General features: G+C 41.6%; 1 protein-coding gene across 2 annotated transcripts; it reads left to right on the plus strand.

The window, feature by feature from the left end:
* Positions 1-5,380: 5,380 nt before the first annotated feature.
* On the plus strand, positions 5,381-12,144 carry LOC4341078 (tRNA(adenine(34)) deaminase, chloroplastic). Of its 2 annotated transcripts, XM_015788087.3 has the most exons (5): positions 5,381-8,643; positions 8,728-9,721; positions 9,807-9,894; positions 10,331-10,458; positions 11,516-12,144. In XM_015788087.3, the coding sequence occupies exons 1-5, from the start codon at positions 5,436-5,438 to the stop codon at positions 11,784-11,786; spliced, it is 4,689 nt and encodes a 1,562-aa protein (XP_015643573.1). In that variant the 5' UTR covers positions 5,381-5,435; the 3' UTR covers positions 11,787-12,144. The 2 variants fall into 2 exon arrangements, with proteins under 2 accessions (XP_015643573.1, XP_015643572.1); XM_015788086.3 differs by having other exon boundaries at positions 5,381-9,721.
* The last annotated feature ends 412 nt before the right edge of the window (positions 12,145-12,556 follow it).

Below are 12,556 nucleotides of genomic sequence, written 5' to 3' on the forward strand. Positions count from 1 at the left end.
AGGTGACAGAGGGTATTCACAATATCGGTCTGCAGCCCATCTAGATCTTCTGGATCTATAACCTTCTGTCCAATTGCATTGAAGAAGGCGAACAGACGTTGGATCGTGTGACGCACTTTCGGTGGTAGAATGCCTCTGGTAGCAACTAGCAAGATTTGTGTGATTAGCACATGGCAATCGTGAGACTTCATTCCAACAAGTTTTAGATCGTCCAATTTAACATACTTACTTATCCTCACTGAATAGCCCGATGGAACTTTAATATCCTTCAAGCATGATAACATTGCGATCTTCTCATCCTTCGACAGCGTGTGGCAGGCTGGAGGGAGGTACACTTTACCTGTCTCTGCATCTCGTATGGGCTGGAGTTCACTGCGAATATTCATGTCCTGTAGATCAAGGCGCGCGTTCAACCCGTCCTTTGTCTTCCCGGGAATATTCAGCATCAGGCCAACCAAACTCTCACACACATTCTTTTCTACATGCATGAGATCAATGCAATGACGGACATCAAGATCTTTCCAGTAAGGTAGCCGCCAAAATATGGATTTTTTTCTTCCACATACCCTTCTCCTTTGTCTTGCTACGTTTTCTTTTCTTCCCAAACTCATTGCTTATGTCCTTGACCATATTGTGGACCTCATCTCCGGACAAATCTTTGGGAGCAGGCTGAAGTTCTCTCTTACCGTTAAAAATTTTCTTCTTTCTTCTAAATGCATGACGTAGCGGGAGCCACCTCTGGTGACCCATGTACACCATCTTTCGTGATTTCTTCAGCCACCGGCTTCGTGTATGTTCCTTGCAATCGGAGCATGCCTTCTTTCCTTTTATAGTTTGTCCGGAAAGATTACCGAGTGCAGGGTAGTCATTAATGGTGCAGAACAATAGAACTCTTAGCTTGAAGTTCTCCTGACCATATGCATCCCAAGTTTCCACACCTTCTTTCCAAAGAATCTCCAGATTGTCGATAACAGGCTCCAGGAATACATCGATATCATTGCCGGGTTGCTTTGGACCTTGGATTAACAAGCACAACATAATATATTTCCGTTTAAAGCATAACCATAGTGGGAGGTTATAGTTCGCAATAAGAACTGGCCAAGTATTGTGAGTACTACTCATGTCACCGAAAGGATTCATGCCATCCGTACACAGACATATTCTCATGTTTCTAGGGTTGGCAGCAAAGTCTTTGTGTTTTCGATCGATATTCCTCCATTCAATCGAATCCGCTGGGTGTCTAAGCATACCGTCGTTCCTTCTCTCCATAGCATGCCAACGTACTAACTTCGCTTCGTTCGGGTTGGCAAAGATTCTCTTGAAACGATCAATGATAGGTAGATACCACACAACCTTTGCCGGACCACCCCTCTTTGACTTATTTCCTTCGTCAACACTTTTCTTTCGCTTGTATCGAGAAGCCTTGCAGACAGAACAAGCATCCAAGTCCTCATATTGCTTGTGGTACAATATGCAGTCGTTGGGACAAGCGTGAATTCTTCGGACCTCTAACCCCAGTGGACACAGAACCTGCTTTGCTTCGTATGTCGTCTCGGGCAATGTGTTCTCAACAGGAAGCATAGCCTTCAAAATTCCTAAAAGATCTGTGAAACTCTTGTCTGTCCATCCACTATTTGCCTTCAGCTTCATTAGGTCCAAGGTAACTGACAACTTAGTGTGTTTTGCTTTGCATCCAGCGTATAGAGGCGTCTCAGAATCACTTACCAACCTGCTGAACTTCATTCCATCTCTCTCATTTTGGGCTGGGTCCTCAATGTCACGTAACATGTCTTGTAGCAAATCGTGATCCACATCAACCATTTCACCGCCCAATGGAGAAGGTATAAACATGTCATGCTCATCTTCATCTTCCTGATTATGCGCACCACTTCTGTCTGCTGCTGCTCCACTTCCTGCTTCTTGCTCTCCATGCTTCACCCAACATGTATAGCCCTCCATGAATCCTCGTTGTATCAGATGACTGTGTACGTCCTCTCCGCTATCAAACATATTCTCATTCTTGCAATCTGCACATGGACAACACATTTAATCACTGTTTCTTCTTATCCGATTCTCCTCCGCGGCGTTCATAAAATTTATTACGCCCTTTCTGTACTCCGTAGAATGACGTTTCAAATTTTTCGCATACATCCAACTTCGATCAATTGCTACAAAATTAAAAAAACAAATTAGAGGCACATATTATAAGATCATTATTGCAAAAGTAAGACGTGATGAAATTGCTCAATTAATGATTAATATTACTCACTTGATTGATCCATTTTGATCACCTACAGGAATTTAATTTCTGTTTTCCTTCGAAAAAGGAAAAAAAATCGCCCCCTACAGCCTCCCACCAAAATAGTGAATAGTGGGATACAGTTACACTAGGTGGTGGGGGGTATTTATACTGTGCAACAAATATCTGTAACGACCCTAAAACAATCAACCATGATGGGCATACAAGTAATCTCTATCGGGCCTTAATAAAAGGCCGTCAAAAATGAGTGTCATCTGTGACAGGCACTAAACTTATCTCAATCGGGCCTCTAGTTGGAGCCCGTCACAAATGACCCTCATCTGTGACGGGCTTCTTTTAGGGCCCGATTGAGATATAGAACCCTCATCTCAATCGGGCCTCAACTATAGCCCGTCACAGATAAGTGTCATCCGTGACGGGCTTTATTTTTATGCCGATATACCATGGTTGTGCGACCATATCTTAATCGGGCGAAACTTCTGCCCGATTGAGATTACTTCCTTGTGACGGCCCGCAAATTCCAGTCTTGTTATGGGCCGTCATAGATGGAAGGATCTGTACTAGTGTATATGATAAAACCTTTTGTACCAATGTTGAAGTTTTTGGTAGAGGTATGGAACAAACCCTACTCGTGTTATCCAGTAGTAGTGCATAAGGATTACGATAGATTGTTACAAGTTTTCTTCAAATGTACTTAATTGATATTTTTTTTAACAAGGAGATAACATTTGAAGTAACTTATATAAGCTACTCCGTATATTTCAAAATATAATTATTTTGGGGGTTTTCGGTAGAAATTAAGGCTAGTAAGAAAAAGCTAGGTTTAGATGAGAAAGAAGGTGGATAAATTAAATAAAATATGGTTGTGATTGAGATGAGAAAGTAGATAAATAAATCATGAAAAATCTTATTTTATAGACTATACTAGATTTCGTTACCCCACTTTTTGAAAGAAATTCTTGTTGACAGAGTCTAAACAAAAGAAAGAAAACAACCAAAACAAAAACTAAAATAGATAAAACATTAAAGTCATCATCTTCAACATTAAACTTTGCATAGCTTTACATAAGGAGAATAGAAGAAAACAACCCGCACACAACCAGGCTTCACTGGGAGGTCAACACATAGCGGACAAAACTACCCAATTCCTAGGTTTTTTGGTAGGACATCCTCAGACCGAAACTGGATCATCTTTTCCATCAACTTTTGATGAACATTGTCCAATAGGGCACAATCTTTTTTTTCTTTAGAGCACCCAACATCGCTGCATCAGCGATATTGATCTATATACAACTTGCAAAATAGATTTTAGCAATTTATCTTAAAAACCCATTATTCCTAGTGAACCACAACTCCTAGCAAAAGCTTACAATCAGCATCAACCCAACTCTAACCTTAACTTTTTGAGAAAATTTCTTGTGTACCCCTAAAACTTCACCCAATCCCTTCTATACCCTGAGACTTGCTCATTCCCTTCTATACCCCTAATTTTCACTTTGGATCCCTTCTATACCCCTTCCGTCAGTTGACCGTTAGTTGACTGTTAAGTTTCTATCACAAAGTCCATTTTGCCCTTTGGTATCAAGAAAATATAAATTTATGAAGTATATTGATGAAGTGTCTAAATTTATTGTATGTGAATATTATATGTATGAGTTTATTTTGTGAGATATTATTTAAAAAAATAATATTTTATTTTCACCTCGCGAAGGGAAAACAAGAATAATTTTTTATCTATGACAAAAATTATTTTAGATAAAACAAAAAATAATATTTTTTACCATTAAAAATTGTACATATAGCATATTTTGTTATAGTAGTATGAAATTTTTTATGAGATAGATCTTGTTATGCGAGATAAAAATTATTTTTGTTAAATAATATCTCGCAAAAATAAATTCATAAATATAATAGTCGCATACAATGAATTTATACACTCCATCAATATACTTCATAAATTTATATTTTCTTAATACCAAAGGGTAAAATGAACTTTATGATATGAATTTAACGGTCAACTAAAGGAAGGGGTATAGAAGGGATCTAAACTGAAATTTAGGGGTATAGAAGGGAATGAGCAAATCTCAGGGGTATAGAAAGAAGGGATTGGATGAACTTTCAGAGGCACACATGAAATTTTCTCTAACTTTTTTTTTTGAGAACTTAACCCCTAACGTTTGCTTAACCATTCTGATACTATCCCAGATCAACCCATGCCCCTCATGCAACCTCGTTATCAAATAAAATTTTGTAAATGAGTATGTGTTAATTTTGAGACTGATCGAGAAAGATAGCCCATAACTTCAAACGCAACACAATCTTAGCAATAGGTTGCTCGGCTAATATAACAATTTGGACAAATTTTTGGGAGTATATTTAAAATTAGATGATGCACATTGACTAATATAACAATTTGGACAAATTCTGAATTTGATGGAATTTTGACAAAATTTCAGCATTTTGATAGAACTTAAACAAAATTTTGACAATATTTTGTAAAATGTAATTATCTGTTTCCTTTAGATATTAGTCAATGTGCTTCATTTAATTTTAAATATACTCACAATAACAAAGTTCTAAAGCTACATGTATAAAATGGGGACAAAAACACAATTAATGAACATACATGAGAGGGTATAAATATCATTTTGTCAATTACTTAACACCGTTAACTTCACCATCCAAAGTAGGGGTAAAACAAGCGTTCAGTTCAAAAAAGTGAGGGTAAAAACAAAAACCCTAAAAAGTAGAAGTAAAATCAATATTAGACATCAAATTAGGGGCAGAAACAAAATTGTCTCTTTTGTCTTCTCTTTCTTTTTTTTTTTCAAAAGGCATTCATTTGGTGCACATCATTACCACGAGCACTACTACATGCGCTGCTGCCTGCTGATTCCGGCCGATCACACACAATCCGCTGTCCTACTGCCTTACCGGTGGGTGCGGTGCAGTACATTGGTGTTGAGGTGGTGGTACTCAGTTAATCCAAGCCGTCCATTCTGGATCGAGGCGCGGAGAAGCCCCAAGTCCAGTCCATCGAGTCCTGCGCCGTCCAACCCAAGTAGCACGCCACGTCACAGACAATCCACTGATCCCACCACCCCCAGTCTCTCACTCTCTCTCCTCCCCCAACTCCTCATACTCTCCGCTCTCCGGCGACCGGCGGCGACCGGCCATGTACAGCTCATACTCCGCCGTCGCCCTCGCGCTGAGGGCCGCCAAGCCGTCCTCCTGCGCCCACTCCACTTACCACCACCACCACCACCACCACCACCACGGCGACGGCGGCGACTGCCACCAGCAGGAGCTGCTGCTCCCGCTGAACCCTCGCGCCGCCGCGGCTCCCCGCTTCATGCTCGACGGGTACCTCCTCCGCCACTCGGCTCACTTCCTCCTCCTCTCCGCTCGGCTCCGCCCTCCTCCTCCTCCTCCCCGCTGCTGCCACCGCCGCCGCCGAGTAGCCGCCCGCTGCTGCTGCTGCGGCGGCGGCGGCTCCGTTGCTGGGCACGTCTCTTGGCGACTGGATCCGCCGCGGGTGTGCCGCTGCAGCGGGCACGGCGCTGGGAGGTCGTCGGATCTTGGAGCGGTTTACCGGCGGCGACTTGAGTGCCGCTGCGGCGGCGGTGGTGGGAGGTTGGATCTCGGGGCGGGCTGCGGGCCGCGGCGGGATGCGCCGAGGCTGGTGGGGAGGGCGGTGAGGCAGGAGGTGTGGGAGTACGAGGGTGGCGAGTGGCCGCACACGAGCTGTTCGATGGAATGCCACACGGACTGGGGCGATGAAGAGGAAGACTGCGGAATTGCTCAGTGGGAGGCGCCGCCGAGGTTTCGTTTAAGTAGAAGGAGAAGTGAAGAGGATGAGGGTGACAGATGTAGGGATTGTCATCGGAGGAAGGATGCGGAGAGCGATTACTATGATGAAGACGAGTACAGTGGCCGGCAAAGGGAGAGGAGGAATATGAATGAAAGACATGGTAGGTTTACAGATTCTAACCAGAGGAGAAGGGACCAGAGGGACTACCATGATGACGATGATTATCTTGAATTCAGGCGATGGAAGGAGAGGAGGGAAAGGAGAGACTCTGAATTTGATGATGCTGTTGCAAGGAGAGGAATTGAAGATAGAAGATACAGCGAGGATGACAGGAAATACGATCGGAGAAGAGAAAGGAAGGATTTTGGATATGAGGGTGCAGTTGATGTCAGGAGAGGAGCTAGTAGGTACACTGATAATAACCAAAGATCTGATTGGAGAACAGAGGATAGGGATTATGAAGTTGACGTGAGGAGAGAAGGAAAGCACCGTAGAAATGATGATCAAAGATATGTTACACGACACCAGCAGAGAACTGATGGTACAGAGGAAGATGTTTCACTATTGGAGTCGTATCGTTGGCATGATGAAGAATATGATTACGATGATCGAGACATTGCTGAGAGGAGGTACTACTCCGGGAGAACCCAGAAATCTGCAAGAGCATCTGCATTGCATGAGGATGAATCTAACAGGGCTTCGAGCTCAAGGAACATAGTTGATACAAGGGTTGCAAGAAACAAGGAGAATTCAGCCTCAAGGGTCCGGTGGCATGATAATGTAGACAAACGAGCTGAGCAGACATCTGAAGAGAGAAACCAACGATATTCTTCCTCGGTGGTTCAATCTTTTGATGAGAAGAAACATGACCATGACGATGCACAGCTTATCAGTGTAAGGGATTCTAGGATAGGAACACGAGATGTCAGGGTTATAACTGAGGATGATGCAAATTTGGCCTCTAGTTCAAAGAACACTATGATTTCAAAGCACCACAACACTGTAGATCAGAAATCAACAACACGGAAGGATGACTCAAGGAATAGATCACAGAAAATAATGGAGCTGTCAGAAGTCAGAGGTACCAACACTGAACATGACTCAAGAACACAAAGTTATCACCAGGAAGATAGAAGAAGGTACATTGAAAATAGGGCATCTTCTCTTCAAAGTTCTGTAAAGACGACTAGTGACACTAGAACACAAGTTGATCAGCATGATGAAGTGGATCAGCAGGTGGTTGCACTAACTGACTCAAGGAGAAGGTCTGAAAAACTCACAGATATAAAAATGGATAGTACTTCTAATGTTAGCAGGACCTCTCTCAAACAGAGAAATTCTGATGAAGTGAATCAGATGGATATTGATGACAGATCTAATTCCGTTCACAATATAACTCATATTACAAGAGACAAAAAGAGATATGTAAACCAGCAGGTAATACATGAAACGGACATAGATGTGCAGAATGTCACACATGTTGATGTTTCCAAAGTTCGTGCGAGTGATATTTCTGTCTCAAGGAATTCACAAAAGGCTTCTGAAACTAGATCTGATATGGCAAATAGCCAGTTAGAACAGATCCATGCTAGTAATAGTTCCATGGTTAGGGGTCCACAAAGTTATCTGGAGGCTGCACTGCACAACCGGGTATACTCGACTTCAGCTACCGATATTGTTAACACGACAGCGGAGAAGCATGGACAAGTCGAAGCTAGTACCAACAATGCTGCTATAGCAAGTACTTCTGAAAGTCATATCCAAGCAAGAATAGAAGATTCAGCTGTAAATACTATTGGCAGTGTGCAAGAGCAGATTGATCTTACTAGAATCTGTGCTAGTGACTCCACAGTTGTTAGCAGTTCCCATGGTCTTGATACTAGAAGCGGTCAAGTTAGCAGAACTTCAGCTACAAATCTTGTTGACAGGACAAGGGAGACCCGAGATAAGAGCGATCAGCAAATTACACAAGCTTCAAATATAGACAGAAATGACCACGTAACATCCAAATTTTATGAATCCTCTCAGGACTCTAGACAAAGTCTAGCAAGATTGAAAGATGCTGGGAGATTGATGGAACACAACGTGGGTTTGAACTGGCAGCAGGAAGAGTCAAGAAGAGTTTCTAATGACATGGATATTGCTACTTTGGAAATGCAGAGCACTGAAGACGGATCATCTATGGTTCCTGTTGACGAGGAGAAAAGACCAATGATAACTGGAAGCAGTGAACAAGAAGTAAGGAGTGAAACTACTGCTGGAAGCAGTATACCAAGTGGTTCAAGTGCAAGACAGCCTGTGAATGAAAGCTTGTTAGAATCAGCTGCTCGATTAGAGAAATCATCTACATTTCATGTCGGGCAATTTGTTGGTGAGGTCCGCAAAGGAGTGTCAGATGCGGATACTACTTTAACAAGGAAAAATGATAAGTCCATAATGGAAGGTATAGCAAGATCTTCATCTAGATCTAGAATGGGGGGACCATCAGATGAGATGTGGGATGTCCAAAGTGCTACTTCTCAAGAGACCTTTAAGACGGCTGATAAGGAGGAAGGCTCATCAGTTGATGGAGGTACTACTTCGACTTCTCTGACACCCAAGAATGAAACTGCTCTTGCTAGAAAAGTTCACAAATCACTCTGGGCCTATGTTGCAGATATAGTCCGTCTTGGTTGGATTCAACGTGGTGAATCTCTTGATTCTAACAGCAATAGATCAGTTAAGAAAAGTTCATCAAGTAATTCTCAGAATACTGAAGGCTGGATTTCTAGCCAGGAACGCGATAATGAAGGCATACAGAAGAAAACTGAAAGTTCTAAACCAAAAGATCATCTGATGAAGTCACACACTGGAGAATCACTAAAGAAAGAAAGCTTGCCTACTGGTTCACAAGATCTCCTAATATCAGAATCTGGTAACGTACCTCAGATAAATACATCTAAAGGAGATTTTATATCCAGAACTTCTAAAGAAGACGCACACATGACAGGAGAAAAAGCAAAACAATCGAAAGTCGCTGCATCACCAAAACAAAATACTGTTGGAGGCTTTTCTGAGGACAGCACGCCAACATTGGTTGACGTTGCAAAAAAACATTTTCCTGAACATGAAGCTTCTACTTCATCCATGATCACGACAAAGGGTTTTGCTGACAATGACACTGGTGAAGGAGTGATCGCTGGCACCTCTTCAATGCCCATCAGCACAGAGGGAGTTGGTTGGACTGCTGGTTCAGATGAGTGGAGATACGATCCTTCAGGTGCTATGACCCCTTACCGTCATCCTCATACCCAGGTAATGATGCCTCATGAGGATACCCCAGCAATCCTAGAATCAGCAGAGTTGCCTACGGTTGGTTCCACGAGGTTTGAAGAGAAGATTGTTGTACAAGAGACTCCTGAAGTTATCAGAACTGATGGGAAAGATGCTGAATTGAAGAGGAGAAAGTTTCAGAGAAATAAGCAGGTAATGAAGGAAACATTTGATGAATGGGAGGAAGCATACCAGCGAGATGCTGAACAGAGAAAAACTGATGAGTTATTCATGAGGGAAGCATTGCATGAAGCTCAGAGGGCTGCAGATTTGTGGGAGGTGCCAGTTGGAGCAGTGCTAGTACAGAATGGAGAAATTATTGCTCGTGGTTGTAATTTGTAAGTACTATCATATTCTGCAGCTAAATGCAAGTTGAATTAGATCTTCACTTTTTCTTATGTTCTATCTCTTTCTTGTGTTCAGAGTTGAAGATCTCAGGGATTCAACTGCACATGCTGAAATTGTTTGCATTAGAGAAGCTTCTAACAAACTTAAGACATGGCGCCTGGCGGTAGTATTTTTTACATCCAGCAAAATTTTTTCCTGGCTCAACAATGTGGAAGCATCGGAACAATTGAATCTTATTTTAATGTTTCCTTTTTAAATATTCTCCTGTTCATTTTTTTCTGGTGAAAATGATCACAAGTTAGACGCTTGGTATTGAAGATGGATGATTGATTATGCATAAATACTTCTATGCACTAATTATCTTTTATTTTCAGACTTGCCCTTGCCCTTATGTTTTGGTTGATAAATTGTGCACATGTTCTTTTTTTAGAGTAGTAAGGTTATTGCTTTCCAGTTCACAAAATTTTAAGTGTAAGCCATCCTTTTTGTGAGGATTCCTCAGATCCTTTTCAAATGAAAGGTTTTCATGTACTTTATGATGAATTTACTTTTTGTTTGAATCATCTTCATTAGAAAATTTCTGATCAAATTCATTTCAGGATACAACATTGTATGTAACCCTGGAGCCTTGTGCCATGTGCGCTGGTGCTATTCTTCAAGCTAGAGTTGATACGGTGGTATGGGGAGCCCCAAACAAGCTTCTTGGAGCTGATGGCAGCTGGGTTAGGTATGGGATCCAGTTTCCTGTGAAATTTTATAATGTATCATTTTCGAAGTTCCTTTTCCTATTATTCTAATGATTCAAAATCTTGAGATAGTGTTGTACTTCAGACCACATAGCAATTATTGTCTGTCTTTCTGCAATTTGGAGTGGTTTCATGGGCTCACATGGCCTCCTATTCTTCTGACAGCCAATTGTGCGCACTGTATTTTCCTGAAATATCTCTGAACTGTTCCCGCATTCCTGCAACCCTTTTGTACTATACAGGGAAGGGCTGGTCAAGGAGGTGGAAAATTTCCTTCTATGCTCTCCTTGGTTGGCTGTTCTAGGTCTCTCTTATGTCAAAGCCAGTAACATACTTACACCTCAGCACCCAATAGGAGGCTTCGTTACATGCTGTTGCTTCCGCACCACCATAGCTATCTGGTCTACCTCTGTTAACTGGCTTTTAAGCATGCTAGTGTGGTTGTGATTGTGAAAAACAACAAAGCAAAGTTCTTTTTGTTTGCTTTTGTGGGCCAAAGTCAATATCACCCCGTAATTTATCATGTGGCAACCTGCCACCGAAACACCAGCTGGGGTTATAATTCCATTGATTGTAAGCTGCCCCGTGTTATGGTATAGGGGTTTATAGGCAAATTTGTGAAAGAAAATGGGGGTAATTGTTTTTTATCCTTCTAATAAATGCATTATGTAGCACATAAAAGCTAGATTCTATTAAAAGGTCGGTTTGATTATAGGTTGGTGACATATGTAATTCAGTTAAAATGGTGAAGCTTGTTACTCTGATGCTATGCTTATTGAAATGAAAGGAGATATTTACATTTTTATGTCTCCTTTCTAAGATGTTGGAATTTGGAACTATTATTTTGTACTCCAGTTGAGACAACAATATTCCCAACTACAGGCAGTTCTGTAGGGTGTAGAATTTCAAGTAAATAGACTTCAACCATGTGTGAGAACTTGAGGTGGCGAGGGAAAACCTCCCAGTCCCACATGTTTCATTTCCCACAGGGGGACTGGAAAACTAAGTGAATTGTTTTCTGTTTCACTTGTTTTATAGGCTTTTCCCCGGTGATGGTCAAACAAGCAGTTTGGATTCAGCAAACACAAACCAGGGGGCTGGACCTGTCCACCCTTTCCATCCGAAGATATCCATAAGGCGCGGCATTCTCTCCGCTGAGTGCTCAGAAATAATGCAGCAATTCTTCCATTTGAGGAGGAAGAAACAGAAGCCGGAGTCGCCACCTCATGCGCACCCCCAAGGGCGCAACCATCCAGTCAAGTTCTTCAGTAAGATGCATCACATGTTTGGCACAATCTTCTGTTTGTAGTAACATTTCCTTCTATTTTTCTCTGCTCGGAGTTACATTTCTTCCGTTGATTCAGTCCCCTTTCTTGTGTATTTCCCTATGTGTATGCCCCCCTTTTCTCCCCTGCTTTGGGTTATTCTGTAATGTTAGATTGGAGGTAATTTGAGCCGAGGAAACTACCATCAGTTTTCGCCGCCTTTCATGTGGTTGGTTGGTTAGGCCGTAGTGGTAACTGGCATTCCACTCTGTAAGCACCAATTCTGTAGTGGTTGTTTTCCACCCTCTTTTTTTTTTCTTTCTTTTTTGGGAGAACAGAGGAAGGAAATAAATTGTGAATAAGAGGCCGGCATTGATAATCTGCTTATTTGGGGATTACTAATTATGGCCTTGTATTGTTTCAGCTTAAGATTATTGTAATCTAGATTATTGAACCCGATTACTATAAACTGAATTATAATAAGCCGACATAAAATAAGCTGTGACCTGTTTGTTTCCCTGGATTATAAGCTGTTTGTTAGTTGTTAGTCACCCAATAATCTAAAAAAGCACCATTAGAGTGGATTACTAGATTATAGTAATCTGGCTTATAGATTATAATAATCTATCATAATAAGCTATTTGTTTGTTTTAGTTTATTCCTAATAATTCAGATTATAATAATCCTAAACTGAAACATACAGGTCTATGTTGAGTTGCATCATCGGAGCTGATACAATAGCTTTGGCTTTGCACTGTATGCATCTTTGTTAACATGAGACCTGAATACCTGTTGTATTATGCTTGCATTGACG

Source organism: Oryza sativa, chromosome 6 (assembly GCF_034140825.1).
Source record: "Oryza sativa Japonica Group chromosome 6, ASM3414082v1".
In the NCBI taxonomy this organism is placed as follows: domain Eukaryota; kingdom Viridiplantae; phylum Streptophyta; class Magnoliopsida; order Poales; family Poaceae; genus Oryza; species Oryza sativa.

Excerpts from the sequence above, each read along its gene's own strand:
- LOC4341078 (XM_015788086.3), top strand. The coding sequence starts at position 5,436 with ATGTACAGCTCATACTCCGCCGTCGCCCTCGCGCTGAGGGCCGCCAAG. Across the intron at positions 9,722-9,806 it reads ATTGCTCGTGGTTGTAATTT|AGTTGAAGATCTCAGGGATT; the intron begins GTAAGTACTATC and ends TCTTGTGTTCAG. Across the intron at positions 10,459-11,515 it reads GCTGATGGCAGCTGGGTTAG|GCTTTTCCCCGGTGATGGTC; the intron begins GTATGGGATCCA and ends CTTGTTTTATAG.